Source organism: Magallana gigas, chromosome 7 (assembly GCF_963853765.1).
Source record: "Magallana gigas chromosome 7, xbMagGiga1.1, whole genome shotgun sequence".
NCBI lineage: Eukaryota > Metazoa > Mollusca > Bivalvia > Ostreida > Ostreidae > Magallana > Magallana gigas.
In genome coordinates, this window is record NC_088859.1 from 196838 (window position 1) to 213274 (window position 16437).

At 35.0% G+C, this 16437-nt stretch overlaps 1 protein-coding gene across 3 annotated transcripts in view; it reads left to right on the plus strand.

The window, feature by feature from the left end:
- Positions 1-15928, plus strand: part of LOC105325462 (dedicator of cytokinesis protein 7) — a 61058-nt gene extending 45130 nt beyond the window's left edge. For 2 of the 3 annotated variants that reach the window (XM_066067627.1, XM_066067628.1), the window contains 14 exons: positions 4322-4474; positions 4620-4778; positions 5000-5176; positions 5339-5455; positions 6758-6898; positions 7520-7651; positions 8511-8645; positions 8926-9015; positions 9176-9266; positions 9386-9531; positions 9610-9753; positions 12961-13070; positions 13242-13397; positions 15192-15928. In XM_066067627.1, coding sequence (XP_065923699.1) covers positions 4322-4474; positions 4620-4778; positions 5000-5176; positions 5339-5455; positions 6758-6898; positions 7520-7651; positions 8511-8645; positions 8926-9015; positions 9176-9266; positions 9386-9531; positions 9610-9753; positions 12961-13070; positions 13242-13397; positions 15192-15246 — 1806 coding nt within the window. In that variant the 3' untranslated portion in view covers positions 15247-15928. Of the gene's footprint in view, positions 1-4321; positions 4475-4619; positions 4779-4999; positions 5177-5338; positions 5456-6757; positions 6899-7519; positions 7652-8510; positions 8646-8925; positions 9016-9175; positions 9267-9385; positions 9532-9609; positions 9754-12960; positions 13071-13241; positions 13479-15191 lie in introns of all 3 variants that reach the window. The other variant, XR_010708071.1, reaches the window with a different exon arrangement.
- The last annotated feature ends 509 nt before the right edge of the window (positions 15929-16437 follow it).

Consider the following 16437-nt stretch of genomic DNA (forward strand, 5'->3'; position numbering starts at 1 on the left):
CAATAGAGATGTAAATATTTTAGATAAACAGCTTACAAGTGTGATACCTCTGTAGTTATTACAGTCCACAGAGTCTCCTTTTTTATAAATAGGAGTTATAATACCTTCCGACCATATTTGGGGAAAGATACCGGAAGAAAAAACAATATTAAATAAGTCAACTAAGTATGTAGTAAGATAGTCACCAAACGCAATAAAATATTCATTCAAAAGATTGTCCATTCCTGGAGACTTGTCCTTTTTCAAACGTTTTATGACGCGAGTTACCTCCTCTGTTGTTATTGGACCGTTAAGTTCGGGGTACGAAGAAGTGTCCGTTTCAGCGAATGTTTCCTGATCGGAGTAGGTGTTGTTATCCGAGGAGGACAGCTCTTTAAAATGATCATGAAAATTTATAATAGTTGGTCCTTGTATAGGATTCTTCTTATGTTGACGAAAGAAATGGTAAAATTGTTTGGGGTTCTTCTTTTTTAGATATGCCATATGATCTCCTTGGTATCGGAGGTAAACACGCTTAAGTTTTCCTTCGTATTTTTTATAAGTTCTTTTTGCTGAAACCAGAAGAGTTCTATTGTAATGAGTTTTTGCACTATTGAACAGTTTCAAATTCCGTAAATAGATTCTCCGAAGGTTTACACATTTTTCGTCAAACCAAGGTTTGTTGTCTAAGGTTTTATAACTTTTACAATGAGTATAATTGCTAGTTTTATTTACAACAAACTCTTTGCTACAATGCGGTAAAAATACATTATTAAGTACTTGCGTAAATGATTCTATACAATTATTCACACCGTTTTTTGTTAGTTCTACATTAAATAAAACTTCATCCAATTGCGGTAAATGATCGTACAATTGAATTCTTATATCATCATACAACGATTCATCCCACCGTGTTCTAATAAAATGCGTACAAGCTAATTTTTATTTCATGTAAAATTACTCAATATTCATTCTTTTGAGAAGGAAAACTATGACATTACTACCCCTTCTATGTCCCTTATCAAGAACCTTGAAAAAATAAACATTCTATGGTTCATATTTTGGGCTGTTGATTTTAATAATGAAAAAAACTATAAATGTTAATTTTATAAGAAATGCAGAGGAATTATCACGTACATCATACAATTTGGCTATAGTGGTTATGATATAAAAGAATTAAATGCTCAACAACATGTACATTTAGGACTACATTTTCAGACTGATGGAACTATTTCAATATTTTACCCATGAAATTCAGAAAAATTCTTGTAAAAGGACTATATATATGATATGGGCCTAAAATGGCCCCCTAAAATGAACATCATCATTTTTCTTTGTACAAATATAAATGTGATGTTTTTACATAATGTTCATTTTGATTCAACTGCCCAGAATTTAGAAATATGACATCGTAAAGACAACCTTTTCCTGCCATTTTTGCATTTTTAGCATAAACATGATAAAACAGTTTGTTTTCAAGCAGTTTTTCTTTCAGAAAAAATAGAGAGCATGCTTGAACAAACAAAATATTTTAATAGAGATGTATCTAGCCAAGGCTAATAAGTGACAAAATAATTTTCCCTGTTCAAGCATGCCCTCTATATTTCCCATTCATAAAAAGATAAGAAAAATGTAAATTTTTGACTGATTTTGATTGAAATAGCGTCACTTCTGATGTCATTTTCTGCCAGTGAGTGCAAAAAAATCAAATAAATAGGTGAAAAATAAATTTTACATCAACTCTTCTAAAATATAACATAACATATTATTGTACCTGAAACACTTTAAAAAATTGCGAATAATGGGGGCCAAATTTAACTCATATCATATATATAGTTCTTTCGTACTTCAAATCACCATCTACCAGTTGAAGTGGGAAGATGGGAAGGTATCCCATTAAATGAAAGATTTTGTCCTCTCTGTTACAAAAAACGTATAGCCGATGAATTTCATTATATTTTAGAATGTAATGCAATATCACAAGTCCGAAACAAATTTATAGACAAAAATTTTTCGGCTAGACCAAATGTGTTTTAAAGTATTACATATTAGGGTATCCTTGGGGTTGTATGGTGTATCAAGAGTTATAAATCTGTATGATTAGGGTATCTATTGGAGTTCCTTGGGATTTCTGTGGGGTTCCCTAGGGTTTATAGAGGTTTTTAGAGGCGTGTCTGGGATACCAATGAGTCCCCAATGGTATCAAGAATTTTTAATTTGAATTATTAGGCTATATCCTTGGGGTTCCATTGGGTTCTATGGGGTATCAAGTTTTATGAATCTGTTTTATAAGGGTATCCTTTCAGTTCCTTGGGGTATCCATGGGGTTCCGTGGGATACCTAATGGTGTCTGGGATATAAAAAAGCCCCGAGGGTGTATCCAGAGATATAAAATTGTGTTATTAGGGTATCCTTGGGGTTCATTTGGGTATCAACAGTTATATTACTGGGTATCCTTGGAGTTCCTTGAGGTATCCATAGGGTGTGTCAGGGATAACAATGGGGTATCTGTATTATTACTATTAGAGTACTATTAGGGTATCCTTTAGGTTTCTTGGGGTACCCATGGGGTTCCTTGGGATACCTTGTGATTTGTCTAGGATATCAAAGTGACCCAAAAAGTATCAAGAGATATAGTGTATCCTTGGAGTTCCATAGGATATCAAGAGTTATAAAATTTATATAACCAATACATGTATAAGAGTATCCCTAGAGTTCCTTGGGGTATCCGTGGGTTTTGTCTTAGATACCAATGAGTCCCTACGGGTATCAAGAATTTAAATTTGTATTATTAAGTTATCCTTTAAGTTCCTTGAGGTATCCTTGGGGTTCTGTGGTGTATCAAGAGTTATGAATCTGTATTTTTAGGGTATTCTTGGAGTTCTTTGGGATATCCCTGGGGTTCCCTGGGATTCTTAGAGGTGTATCTGGAATACCAATGAGTCCCCAGGGTTATCAAGAGTTTTAAATTTGTATTACAACGTATTACGGTATCCTTGGGGTTCTATGGAGTATCAAGATGTATAATTCTGTATTATTAGGGTATTCTTGGAGTTCCTTGGGATATCCCTGGGGTTCCCTGGGATTCTTAGAGGTGTATCTGGAATACCAATGAGTCCCCAGGGTTATCAAGAGTTTTACATTTGTATTACAATGTATAAGGGTATCCTTGGGGTTCTATGGAGTATTAAGAGTTATGATTCTGTATTATTAGGGTATTCTTGGAGTTCCTTGGGATATCCCTGGGGTTCCCTGTGGTTCTTAGAGGTGTGTCTGGAATACCAGTGAGTCCCCAGGGGTACCAAGAGTTTAAAATTTGTATTATTAGGGTATCCTTGAGGTTCCTTGGGGTTCTATGGTGTATCAGGAGTTATAAATCTGTATTATTAGGTTATCTTTGGGTTTCCTTGGGGTATAATTGGGGTACCAAGGGTAAGGGGTGACCCTTGCACTCTAATGAGACCCCCTTGGGTATCAATAGTTATTTATTTCTGTCATTGGGGTTTCCTTGGGGTTCCTTGGGGTTTCCTTGGGGTTCTTTGGGGTTCCTTGGGGTTAAAAGACATGCCGCATATAACATGTAGAAACAAAAAGAATTCATTAAACACTGAGACATTCATAGCGCAGTTGAACGCCTAATTGCACAATATTGTGTTTTGAAAAATCTATGATTTTGTGTATTACCGTATGATAACAAACGAACACTTTCATGAGTTTTGTTTATGTATCATAACCCCTACTACCTTTAGTCTGACCCAAAAAGGGGCATAACTCAAATTACATTATTCAAAGTATGAAATCAACATGTACAGGGATTTTACTATGTTATTATCACAAAGCTGATAACTGGTACAGTAAATCGTAAAACATGGCAAATTTGGGGCGTGCTAAAAGCACAAAAACAAGATGTTTTGAGTTCTTAATAATGATATACAATATAACAGATGGATAAAGAAGGAAATCACCATTTAACGTAATATGTCAAGTTTTATCCAAATATATCAAGAAACAAGGAAATACAGAAAAAAAACGTTAAAGTTTAGCCGATAACTGGTACAATGCCAGTAACCTTTCAGTGGGCTCTTGTCACCAGGGTAGCTATTAATTTTCTTTACGGTTTCTGGACAATTATTACATTATTATTAATTGTTATGGTGTCTGGACAATTTACACACTTTTATCGTTCATCCCAGTTTCTGGACACCAATGCTGTTATTGATTGTTCCAGTTTCTGGACCATTATTACATTATCATGGATTTTTCCAGTTTCTGGACCATCATCACTATATCATTGTTTGTTCCAGTTTCTGGACCATCATCACTATATCATTGTTTGTTCCAGTTTCTGGACATGCTGTTTGTGGAGGAGACAGAGCAGTGTGCGGATCTGTGCCTGAGACTGCTGAGACACTGCAGCTCTCTGATCTCACAGACGCGGTCCCAGGCCAGCGCCTCCCTCTACATGCTGATGAGGCAGAACTACGACCTCGACAATGCACGTATACCTCACTCAAACCTCACTTATTTGTACACAACCCTGTGAATTGTACAACATTATTACTCAATGCTTATATGCTTTTTTTTCATCAGAATCACGGATCATAATGTAATGTAATATGAAATTCTGTATTACCTTGCAGAACTTTGCGAGGGTGAAGATGCAGGTGACCATGTCTCTCAGTAAGCTTGTGGGACAGAACCAGAACTTTAGTGAGGAGTCGCTGCGTCGATCTCTGAAGACGATTCTTACATATGCGGAGGAGGATGCGGACCTAGCAGAGACACCATTCACAGAACAGGTCAGGGAAGTTAGAGGCTGCGTAGGTTAACTTAATTATGAAAGAAACCCATAACCAAGACAAGCATGAGTTGTTTATAATACTGATTTGTTGTAGGTGATGGACCTGTGTTCAACCTCATATCAACACTTGTTAATAAGTTGACTATACTGCTGTTGATTTGTTTTATGTAAAGAACTTTTCTTAGTTAATAAATTGTTAATGTTGATGTTTTGCGGTAGGTTAAGGACCTGGTGTTCAACCTCCACATGATCCTGTCGGACACAGTGAAGATGAAGGAGTTCCAGGAAGACCCCGAGATGTTGCTGGATCTGATGTACCGCATCGCCAAGGGTTACCAGAACTCCCCCGATCTACGCCTCACGTGGCTCCATACCATGGCCACCAAACACAGTGAGGTAATAATTAAGAAAATGATAAAGAAGGTAATAATGAACTAATTTTGTATTATACAAGTGATTGAAGACCATAAATCCTACATAAAGGTAATTATATAAGACAACTGTTGACAATTTGTAAGGATACAAAATACAAAAGGACTACTCTTATGTTTTCCACAGAGAAATAACCATGCAGAAGCTGCCCATTGTCTTGTTCATGCTGCTGGTCTGATAGCAGAGTACCTGTATATGATAGAAGACAAGCCATACCTACCTGTAGGGGCTGTAGACTTTCAGGTAAGTGTCTTACCTGGAGAAACCCTGACTTGCACCTGGGCACACAACACACCTGTTGTGTATATCTTGTATATTCTGTGTTAGTTCCAGGGGTTTTCTTAAGTTGGACAAACAATAGACTCTAATTAGATATACACAAACGTGCACCTGGGCACACGACACAACTGTTGTGTATATCTTGTATATTCTGTGTTAGTTCCAGGGGTTTTCTTAAGTTGGACAAACAATAGACTCTAATTAGATATACACAAACGAACAAAACTATGTCTAGACAAACAAAGCAGTCAAACAAAGCAGTAATATCCTGCCCGATATAACAAAGGCAGTCGAGAGTCTTTTCATCTTTAACATGTATCTAGCAGATCTAGAATTAGACCTAGAAATAATTAAAATTGAAAAAAATACATACCTTCAACCGATTATTAAATTAAATCATGCAGTTTTGGTTCATTATCTTTATTTTGTTTTATAACCGGATGAACTGAGAGAGAGAGAGAGAGAGAGATTTCACCGATTAATTTATAATAGGAAACAAACATACTTAAATATAATTTCATGCACAAATTTAGATATAGAGACTGCGCCCACCCCTACATTAATTTTGAATAATTTTGAAACCAAAAAAAAAATATAAAGAATTTTATAACGGCAATCTGTGTCCATCGGAGCGTTGTTGATGATAGCGATATGTGTTTAATGGCGCGACAATCAAAACCGCCTGGAACACCCCCCCCCCCCCTTCCTTGGAAATTATATCATCACTCGGGTCACCCCCTCCCCTCCCTATAAAAGAGCTTTTGCATTTAATACATGATTTTATTGTTCAGTTTGATCAAACTTGACTTAAAGGGAACTTAAAGATTGTTTAAAGACAACTTAAAGGGAGCGTAAATGCCACTTAAAGATGCTTAAAGGTAGCTTAAAGATGGCTTAAAGGTGACTTAAAGAAGTTTGGACATTAAGGACCTATAAGCTCAGCTTAAAGGCGACTTAAAGGTGGCTTAAAGATTGTATCTCCTTTAAGCCACCTTTACGCCACCTTTAAGCCACCTTTCTGAAGGATTTGTAAATTTTTAGAGTCTTTAATACATCTAAGATGAAATTATGGTTACAATGACATTGGTGTAATTTTTAATTTATATTTTTCTGTAAGTAGCTTTATAAAGGCCATTCTGAACTTTTTTTTTGGTAGTAGTTTGATAAAAAAATTTACTGACAGTGGACTAGTTGTTTAGTACTAAATAGTACTAATTAAGTCATGAGTTGTACTGCTGTTGGATTGACATAAGATGTTGCTTCCAGAAAATCTCTGTCAATGTGTTGGAGGAGAGTGCTGTATCAGATGATGTGGTGTCCCCTGAGGAAGGAGTGTGTACTGGGAAATACTTCACAGAGAACGGACTAGTGGGGGTACTGGAGGCCGCAGCCATGGAGTTCAACATGGTGAGATGTCTGATGACTAATATAAACTGTAAGATATCTAACACAAAATATATAACTCTAACATAGCCATGGAGTTCAACATGGTGAGATGTCTTATGACTAATATAAACTGTAAGATATCTAACACAAAATATATAACCCTAACACAGCCATGGAGTTCAACATGGTGAGATGTCTTATGACTAATATAAACTGTAAGATATCTAACACAAAATATGTAACCCTAACCCAGCCATGGAGTTTAACATGGTGAGATGTCTGATGACTAATATAAACTGTAAGATATCTAATACAAAATATATAACCCTAACCAAATTGACAAAGATAATTAGTAAGATATTTGATGCAAAGTAAACATTAAGATCTCTTCTAATATATAGTCCATACAGTAAGTTATATGATACAAAATATGACAGTAAGATACTTTATATGTAGTCTATACATGGAGATATCAAAAGTTAAATCATTGTATAGACATGCATGGTTTTGAGAACAAATATATTTCATTTTTTATATATTTTTCTTTCCTATAATTCCAGTCCATAAACAGTCCTAAACAGCTGGTAGCATGGTTTTAAGGTTGTGATACACCATCCTGATACATGTACATGTATATTGTAGGCTGGAATGTACGAACATGTAAATGAAGTGTACAAGATCCTGATACCAATCCATGAGTCGGGCAGAGACTACAAGAAACTAGGTGCCATTCACAACAAACTTCATGAAGCATTCAGCAACATCACACGCCAGGCAAGTGATACTGTTATGTGAAATCTCCTGAATTATCCATGATCAGTTCCCTCCTTCAGCATTTTGTCTAGCTTTATGTCTATCTCTCAGGTTATTCCTCGATTGTAGCTTTGTAGCTTAAATTTATGATTTTAGCTTAGACTTGTTTACTGGATGAAAAGTTGGGTTTCCTTAAAAGGAAATCAGTATGGAAATTGTAATATCAGAGGTTTCCTAGGGGGTTTCCCATATGTGGAAACCTCTGTCAAGTTTCAATCAGCAGATGGAAACCATAAACTTGAGGTTTCCTTAAGTTTCCTAATGGAAGGAACCCTTAAAATTTGGTGTGGGGGGTTTTCATCTTGTTTTCAAGTTGAAGAAATTTTAACTTGTGAGTTCTTCAGGTTACCAAAAGGAAAATGGGAGGTGTGCATATAGATTAACATGCATGTATAAACAGAAAATTTATTACAAACCTTAAAATGTACAGTATTACAGTGACTGTCATGTTTCAGATTTGTTAAGTTTTCATATTTTGGCCTTTTTTCCCCAAGAAAGTAAAGTTGCATTGGATTTGTAACTAGAGAGTTTATTTATTTTGTTAGAATAGGAGTCTAACAGGAAGTGTGTGAAAGCATTTATGTGTCAGAATGATGTTTGATTTTGTGTTGGGATCTGTATCTATTTTCTCTTTGTAAGTTGTTATTACAGGAGGTTTAGCGAATGTTTGGGACATTCTTCAGAGTAGGGTTCCATGAACACAAGTGTGGGGACCTGTATCTATTGCTTATTTTGTTACAGGTTTTCAACATACTTCAGGGTGGTACTATATGGGCAATACTTTGGGGATCTGTATCTATTGCTTATTTTGCTATTACAGGAGGGTAAACGGATGTTTGGGACATACTTCAGGGTGGGGTTCTATGGACACAAGTTTGGGGATCTGGACGGTGAGGAGTTTGTTTACAAGGAGCCACCCATCACCAAGCTACCAGAGGTCGCTCACAGACTAGAGGTAGGACGTGTTACTATCACTGGATGGAAAGACTCAGTCATGGGCAAAGAAAAAACTAATTCTTTGTTAAAAACTTTATTCTGGCAACAATCTCTATAAAGAACTTTAACCAGTATGTTCAGATATTTTATGGAAGTTTTTTACCTTTCTTCATATTTTAACATTGATTCAATCGGGATATTATTATGACAAATACTGATAATATCCATACATTTGTGTTATATCATATCTTCAATCCTTTTCATTGTTAATCATGTAGTTTATGGATGTTTTTCTGCAGGGTTTCTACAGTGACAGATTTGGAGAAGGCGTGGTCCACATTGTAAAGGACTCTAACCCTGTGGACCGGGAAAGTCTGGACTCTGCTAAGGTAATGTGACATAACAGTTACAAAAAACATTCTGTGGCATTTTACTATCCATTATCAGCAACATCTCATGCACATGTGCAATGAACTGTATTATTTTGTCTGTTTTATTCTGTAAAACTGACACATATAAACTTTTAATTTCCATTCTTCTTTTGTCTAGGCCTACATCCAGATCACTTACGTGGAGCCGTACTTTGACCTGTATGAGTATAGAACCAAAGTTACATACTTTGAAAGGAATAACAACATCAGTAAGCATCTGAGCTTACTATAGCTAATGGTTCCTTTGTATGTTAATCTATGTAATGGATAACTTTATGCTACAGGGAAAGGATGTTTAAGATATTAACTATAACCTCATGTGTTACAGAGAGGTTTGTATTTGCCACACCATTCACACAAGATGGGCGGGCACATGGTGAGATACATGAACAACACAAGAGGAAGACCATTCTTACAACCAGCCACATGTTTCCCTACATAAAGACTCGGCTACAGGTCATCAGTCATGATCAGGTAAACTAGTCCTCACCCACTTAAACTATGAACCAGACATTCATGCTGTCAGCCTCTTACTCTGACCTTTGACTTCAGGTACTGTTAACCCCTATCGAGGTTGCTATAGAGGACATTCAGAAGAAGACAAAAGAACTGGCTGTGGCCCTCTACCAGGAACCACCCGACACCAAGATTCTCCAGATGGTGCTACAAGGCTGTATAGGGACCACCGTAAACCAGGTCAGTGGTTATAAATAGTAATGCTGTAGTTATATATAGTAACAAAAAACAGATGTTTATGTAGTTATAATATATTTAGTAACAGAGTATAAGGTTATGAATTGTTGTTGAAGTATTTAGAATAAAAGCATCATTCTAAGCCCTTAAATTTCAAGGCTCATGTATTTCTTCAGGTAAATACTATACTCCAAATGTCTGGGTATTGTTTTTAGCTCACCGAGACGAAGTCAAGGGGAGCTTATGCTATACCCTCGGCGTCGGCATCGGTGTCGGCGTCGGCGTCCGGACCTGGTTAAAGTTTTTGTTGCAGGTCCTGTATCTAAGTTATTACTTGTCCTATCTTCACCAAACTTGCATGGATGATGCATCTGGACATTCTCATGGACTTGAAAGACTTACATGCTGAATCAGGGTCCTAAATTTCAGATGCTGGAGGAGGTTAAGGTTTTTGGAGCAAGTTAAAGTTTTTGTTGCAGGTGCCCTTTGATAGCAATATCTAAGTAACTGCTGATCCTTACTTCACCAAACTTGCATGGATGGTGTGTCATATGATACTGATGCACCAGACAGGCTTGAATGCTGAATCTGAGCTATGGGTTTCGGATGCTTGAGGAGGTTAAGGTTTTTAGAGCTGGTTAAAGTTTTTTTTGCAGGTGCCTTCTGATGATTTTATCTTAGCAACTACTGGTCTAAACTTCACCAAACTTGCATGGATGGTGCATCTTATGCTACTGATGCACCAGACAGGCTTGAATGCTGAATCTGAGCCATAGGTTTCAGATGCTGGTTGAGGTTAAGGTAGGTTCAGTTTTTTGGAACAGGTCACATGTTTTATAGATAATAATACTATTTTAAACTTGCATAGCTGATTAAGCTATAATATGAATGAATGGCAGAGGTAGTTTCAGATGCAGAGCTTGACCCCATTATCAAGGATGCTAAAAAATATATTTTAGTTATTACTGGTCCTAACTTCACCAAACTTGAATGGATGCAGGTGTGTCTTATGATACAGATGCACATGATAGGCATGGATGCTGAATCTGAGCCATAGGTTTTGGATGCTGGAGGAGGTTAAGGTTTTAAGAGCTGGTGCCCTCTGATGATGATATCTTAGTTATTACTGGTCCTAACTTCACCAAACTTGCATGGGTGATGCGTCTTATGATACTGATGCACCTGAAAGGCATGGATGCTGAATCTGAGCCAAAGGTTTCGGATGCTGGATGAGGTTTAGTTTTTTAGGAACAGGTCACATGTTTTATAGATTATAGCTTGCATAGTTGATTTAACTATATTATAAATGAAATGCAGATGTAGCTTCAGATGCAGAGCCTGATCTCCATTATCAAGGATGATGAAAAAATCTCCTACCTCACTCAAACCTGCTTGATAGATAGATGTGTTTGTTGTTAAATGATATAACATGATTCCTATGATAAATTATTGTATGATATGATACACTATTGTTTAATATCATAATGATACAATATAATATCATATGTTATAATGGAAAAAGTTATGATACGATATGATATTGTATCAATTTTTTTGGATATTTTATGATATGATATTGTATCATGATATTGTTATGTGTAGTATAGTATATTATGATACAATATTGTATAATATGATATGATATTATTCATTTATTATATGATCACATGATACTGTTACATATGATATTGTAATATAGAATATTGTATCGTATGAAACGTTATTGTATATTATATAACATTGTATCATACGATATTGTATAATATGATATTGGTTTATATAATATAGTATTATATCACATGAAATTGTATTATATGATATTGTTATATTATTTATTAACATCGTGTCATAAAATGTTGTATTATATGATATTGGTTTATATTATATATGATTATATCACATGAAATTGTATTATATGATATTGTAATATATATCATTGTATCATATGATACAATTTGTATAATATAATATTGTATTATATAATATTTTACTATATCATATGATATTGTATCATTTGATATGATACAATGTTGTATCAAATTTCATTGTATCATATGATACAATATCATATTATGTATCAAATATGATACATTATCAGACAATACGATATCATACTATATTTTACAATATAATATCCTATGTTACAATATTATGATGTATTATGTGATATGATATTGTATTATATAATACGATATTGTATAACATATTATGTTATTGTATTATGTGATTAAATACAATTATTCATAACACAATACAATGTCATATCATATGTTACAATATCATATCTCATCATTGTTGACTACAGTATTTTATTGTATTATATGATATAAATTGTAAGTATGATAGGATTCAATATTGTATTTTATATTATTGTAAGACATTGTATCTTATGATACCGTATGAAATGAACATATGATTATCATACAATTTTTTAACAGATGATAAACGATATTGTGTCAAAACAGAATCCAGGAATTTCCAAGATCATAAAGTATAATTTTCATATAATATGATAAAGGTGGTCTCATAAAGGTGATGCCTCATAAAGGTGATGCCTCGTCTCGGTGAGCTTAGTAATCTGTGATTACCTATGTTTAAAAAATAATTTCAATACATTCGGATATTTTTTACGTGAAAGGCAACAATTTGGAATATTTTTGATTAATCTAAAATTTATAAATTTAGATTTTACATGTATGACAAATGTTTGGTGGAAGAGGGACCAGTACACAAGTTTTACTTATAGGGTACATTACAATGTGCCCCAATAACATGAAATACAATGATATCTGAATGAGATAATGATGTAACAGAACACTGAGCTCACTTCACATTTAAACATGTCAACATTGACCTTCAGATCTTTGAGCTGTTGTGATATAACCTATAGAAGATAAAACTTTTTCAAGCGGTTAACAAGTGGCAGGTGTGATACTGGTTCACTCTACACGGTCTGTCTTAGGTTCTCTTTCCATAACTCTAAGTCAGTTATTAAAAAAATGTACAAATATCTATCACAAACGAGTGATTGATATAAGACAAACATTTTGAGATTTTCTCATTGTTATGTCCCCTCTGTACCTGGAGGACTTGACTTGAGTGAAAACAAATCTCTTACAAAACTTTCCGCCTTCAGCCTGAATGGATTTTACACTACAGAGATTTTGGACTTCATTGTGCATTAGTCAGAATAATCTTATCTTTGTTCAGGGTCCAGTGGAGGTGGCTGTGGTGTTTCTAAAAGACAGCCCAGAAAACAAGTCCCAAGATGTCCGCCACCGAAATAAACTCCGTCTCAGCTTCAAGGACTTCCTCAAAAAGTATGTACAAGTAGCTGATGTTGATGTTACTATTAGACAGCTATCATCTATGTTTATTGCTATAATTATAAGATTTAGAAAAAAAAATTGGAATCGCACAAAACTTAACTATATGTTCTTACTAAAAAATCTGAATTGAATGAAAATTAGAGTTTATTTTGTGTTTAACAGATGTAGTGATGCCCTCCACAAGAACAAATCTCTGATCTCCAGTGATCAAAAGGAGTACCAGCGTGAACTGGAGCGGAACTACCACAGTGTTCGGGACAAACTCCTCCCCTACATCTCCTCCAACCTTGCCACACTCAAAACAAAGCACCACAGGCGGTAGGTACCCATACACACTCTAAACAAAGACCACAGGTGGTACATTCCTAAACACACACTAAAAACAAAGCACCACAGGCGGTATGTACCTATACACACTCAAAACAAAGTACCACAGGTGGTATGTACCTATACACACTAAAAACAAAGTACCACATGTGGTATGTACCTATACACATTAAAAAAAAGCACCACAGGTGGTATGTACCAATACACACTAAAAACAAAGCAACACAGGCGGTAGGTCCCCATACACACTCTAAACAAAGACCATAGGTGGTACATTCCTAAACACACTAAAAACAAAGCACAACAGACGGTATGTACCTATACACACTAAAAACAAAGTACCACAGGTGGTATGTACCTATACACATTAAAAAAAAGCACCACAGGTGGTATGTACCAATACACACTAAAAACAAAGCAACACAGGCGGTAGGTCCCCATACACACTCTAAACAAAGACCATAGGTGGTACATTCCTAAACACACTAAAAACAAAGCACAACAGACGGTATGTACCTATACACACTAAAAACAAAGTACCACAGGTGGTATGTACCTATACACATTTAAAAAAAAGCACCACAGGTGGTTATACCTATACACACCAAAAACAAAGCACATCAGGTGGTATGTACTATATTCACTAAAAACAAAGCACATCAGGTGGTATTTACCTATACATACTAAAAACAAAGTACCACAGGTGGTATGTACCTATACACATTTTTAAAAAAAAGCACCACGGGCGGAATATACCTATACACACTAAAAACAAAGTACCACAGGTGGTATGTACCTATACATACTAACAACATAGCACCACAAACAGTATGTACCTATACACACTAAAAACAAAGCACTACAGACGGTATGTACCTATACACACTCATTACAAAGCACCCCAGGCGGTATGTACCTACATGTATATAAACTAAAAACAAGTACCACAGGCGGTATGTACCTATACTCACTAAAAACAATGTACCACAGGCGGTATATACCTATACACACTAAAAACAAAGTACCACAGGTGGTATGTTCCTATACACACTCAAAACAAAGTACCACAGGTGGTATGTACCTATACTCACTAAAAACAAGGCACCCCAGGCGGTATGTACCTATACACACTAAAACAAAGTACCACAGTTGGAATGTTCCTATACATACACTAAAAAGGCACAACAGGCAGTACATCCTCACACTCAAAACAAAGCACCAGAGCTGGTACATCAGGCAGTAAGTCTTAAGTGATTACCATTGGGTGTATTTAAAACAAGACATTATAGATGGTAAGTCGAAACAAAACAGATGTGGTAAGTCAACAATGCTCCACAGGCAGTACGGTCTTATACACACTCATAGCAAAACACCAGAGGTGGTACATTGCTGTACACACTCTAAACAAAGCACCACAGACGATAGTTCCCCATACACACTCAAAACAAAGCACCACAGGTGATAACTCCCTTTACACACAATCAAAACAAAGCACCACAGATGGTACTTCGTTATACACACTCAAAACAATGTACCACAGGCAGTAGCTTTAAACAAAGCACCACAGGCCGTATGTCAGACTGTCTTGATATTTCTTCATTAAAGCTTTTATGTTAAGATGAGTGATATCGAAATATAAAATTCACATGACAATTATTGTAATCCTTGTTAAGAATCATTATATGAACACTAATATACTGTCCATTCCATATAATATATATACATTTAGAATCATTTTGGAATCATTGTTTATATAATAACCAGCTTGTTTTTCTTTCTTTACAGTGGAAACAAAGAGTCGCCCAGTAAACACAAGTCATCAGGATCTTCCAAAACTTAGTCTTCAGAATAGAGCAGTGGAAAGTTAATAAAGGGATGGACTCTTCAAATGCTGTGTTAATTATTAGATCTGTAGCTGTCAAAGCTTTCTATATTGTTTGTTTTTAAATAATCCTGAGTGAAAGTGATCTGATGTTATAGTTGAATCTGACATTTTATATCTTTTTTAAGGAGGCCGACTTAAGTTTGCATTGCGCATGTTTTTGCGCATTCTAATATAATGCAGTTGATTTATACTTCTTATGATTTTTTTTCGACATCATTTATAAAATTGAACATAATAAACAAAATGCAGATAAAAATATTTAGATTTTTAAAGGAAATTTTTATTTTTAACACGATTTTTACGTTGTGCGGTAGGGGAGCATTGCCATTGCGCTTTTATGACGTTATGATAAAATGAAGCTTTGTAGGAGTACGTTATAAGAAATAACATAAAAGAAAAAGTAAAAATTGTACGCTGTTGAAATTTTATATACAGAATGATGCTATCCTCGAGGACATTTTCCTCATTTTTGGAATGAATCCATTACACCAATCATCATTCGTGATGATCCAAATATATAGCACAATTTGGTGCATTTTAATATTTTGAGATGGCCCCCACTAAAAACCAGACGGTAGAATTTTGCGTTTTTTGCATATAAGGTAGGAAATGATATTACTAATCATATATAACAATTTGAGAAAAAAAGCTATCGTAGTATTTTTTTAAACTGCTTTGATGTGCGGAAAATGACAGTTTCCTATATATTCCTATAGTAAATGTACCTCTATTTTGAGATGGTCCCTAAAAGAACCAAACGGTCGATTTTCATGAACCTTCGCAAATAAACTAGAGTTGGTTTAAATAACATATGGTTAAAAAATAAAGAGTTATGATATTGTAGTTTTTCCGCAAAAAAAACCCAAATCGGCCTCCTTAAGTGAAAAAATCTTCAATTGTCATTTTATTAGACATTCAATTTGAAGAATATTAGTTTAAGAAAAAAAACCCATTTATATCATTGAAATGATATACTAAGTATTCAAGATTCACAAAGATTGATGCATTTAATAACATTGTGTCAAGAGATTGTTATGGAATTTATTATATTTATTTGGAGATTTTATGTTTGGCTGCTTACTTGATAAGCCTATTTTAATCTACCTGTATGCTTCATGAAGAAACAGAGACTTAATTTTAGTGCAA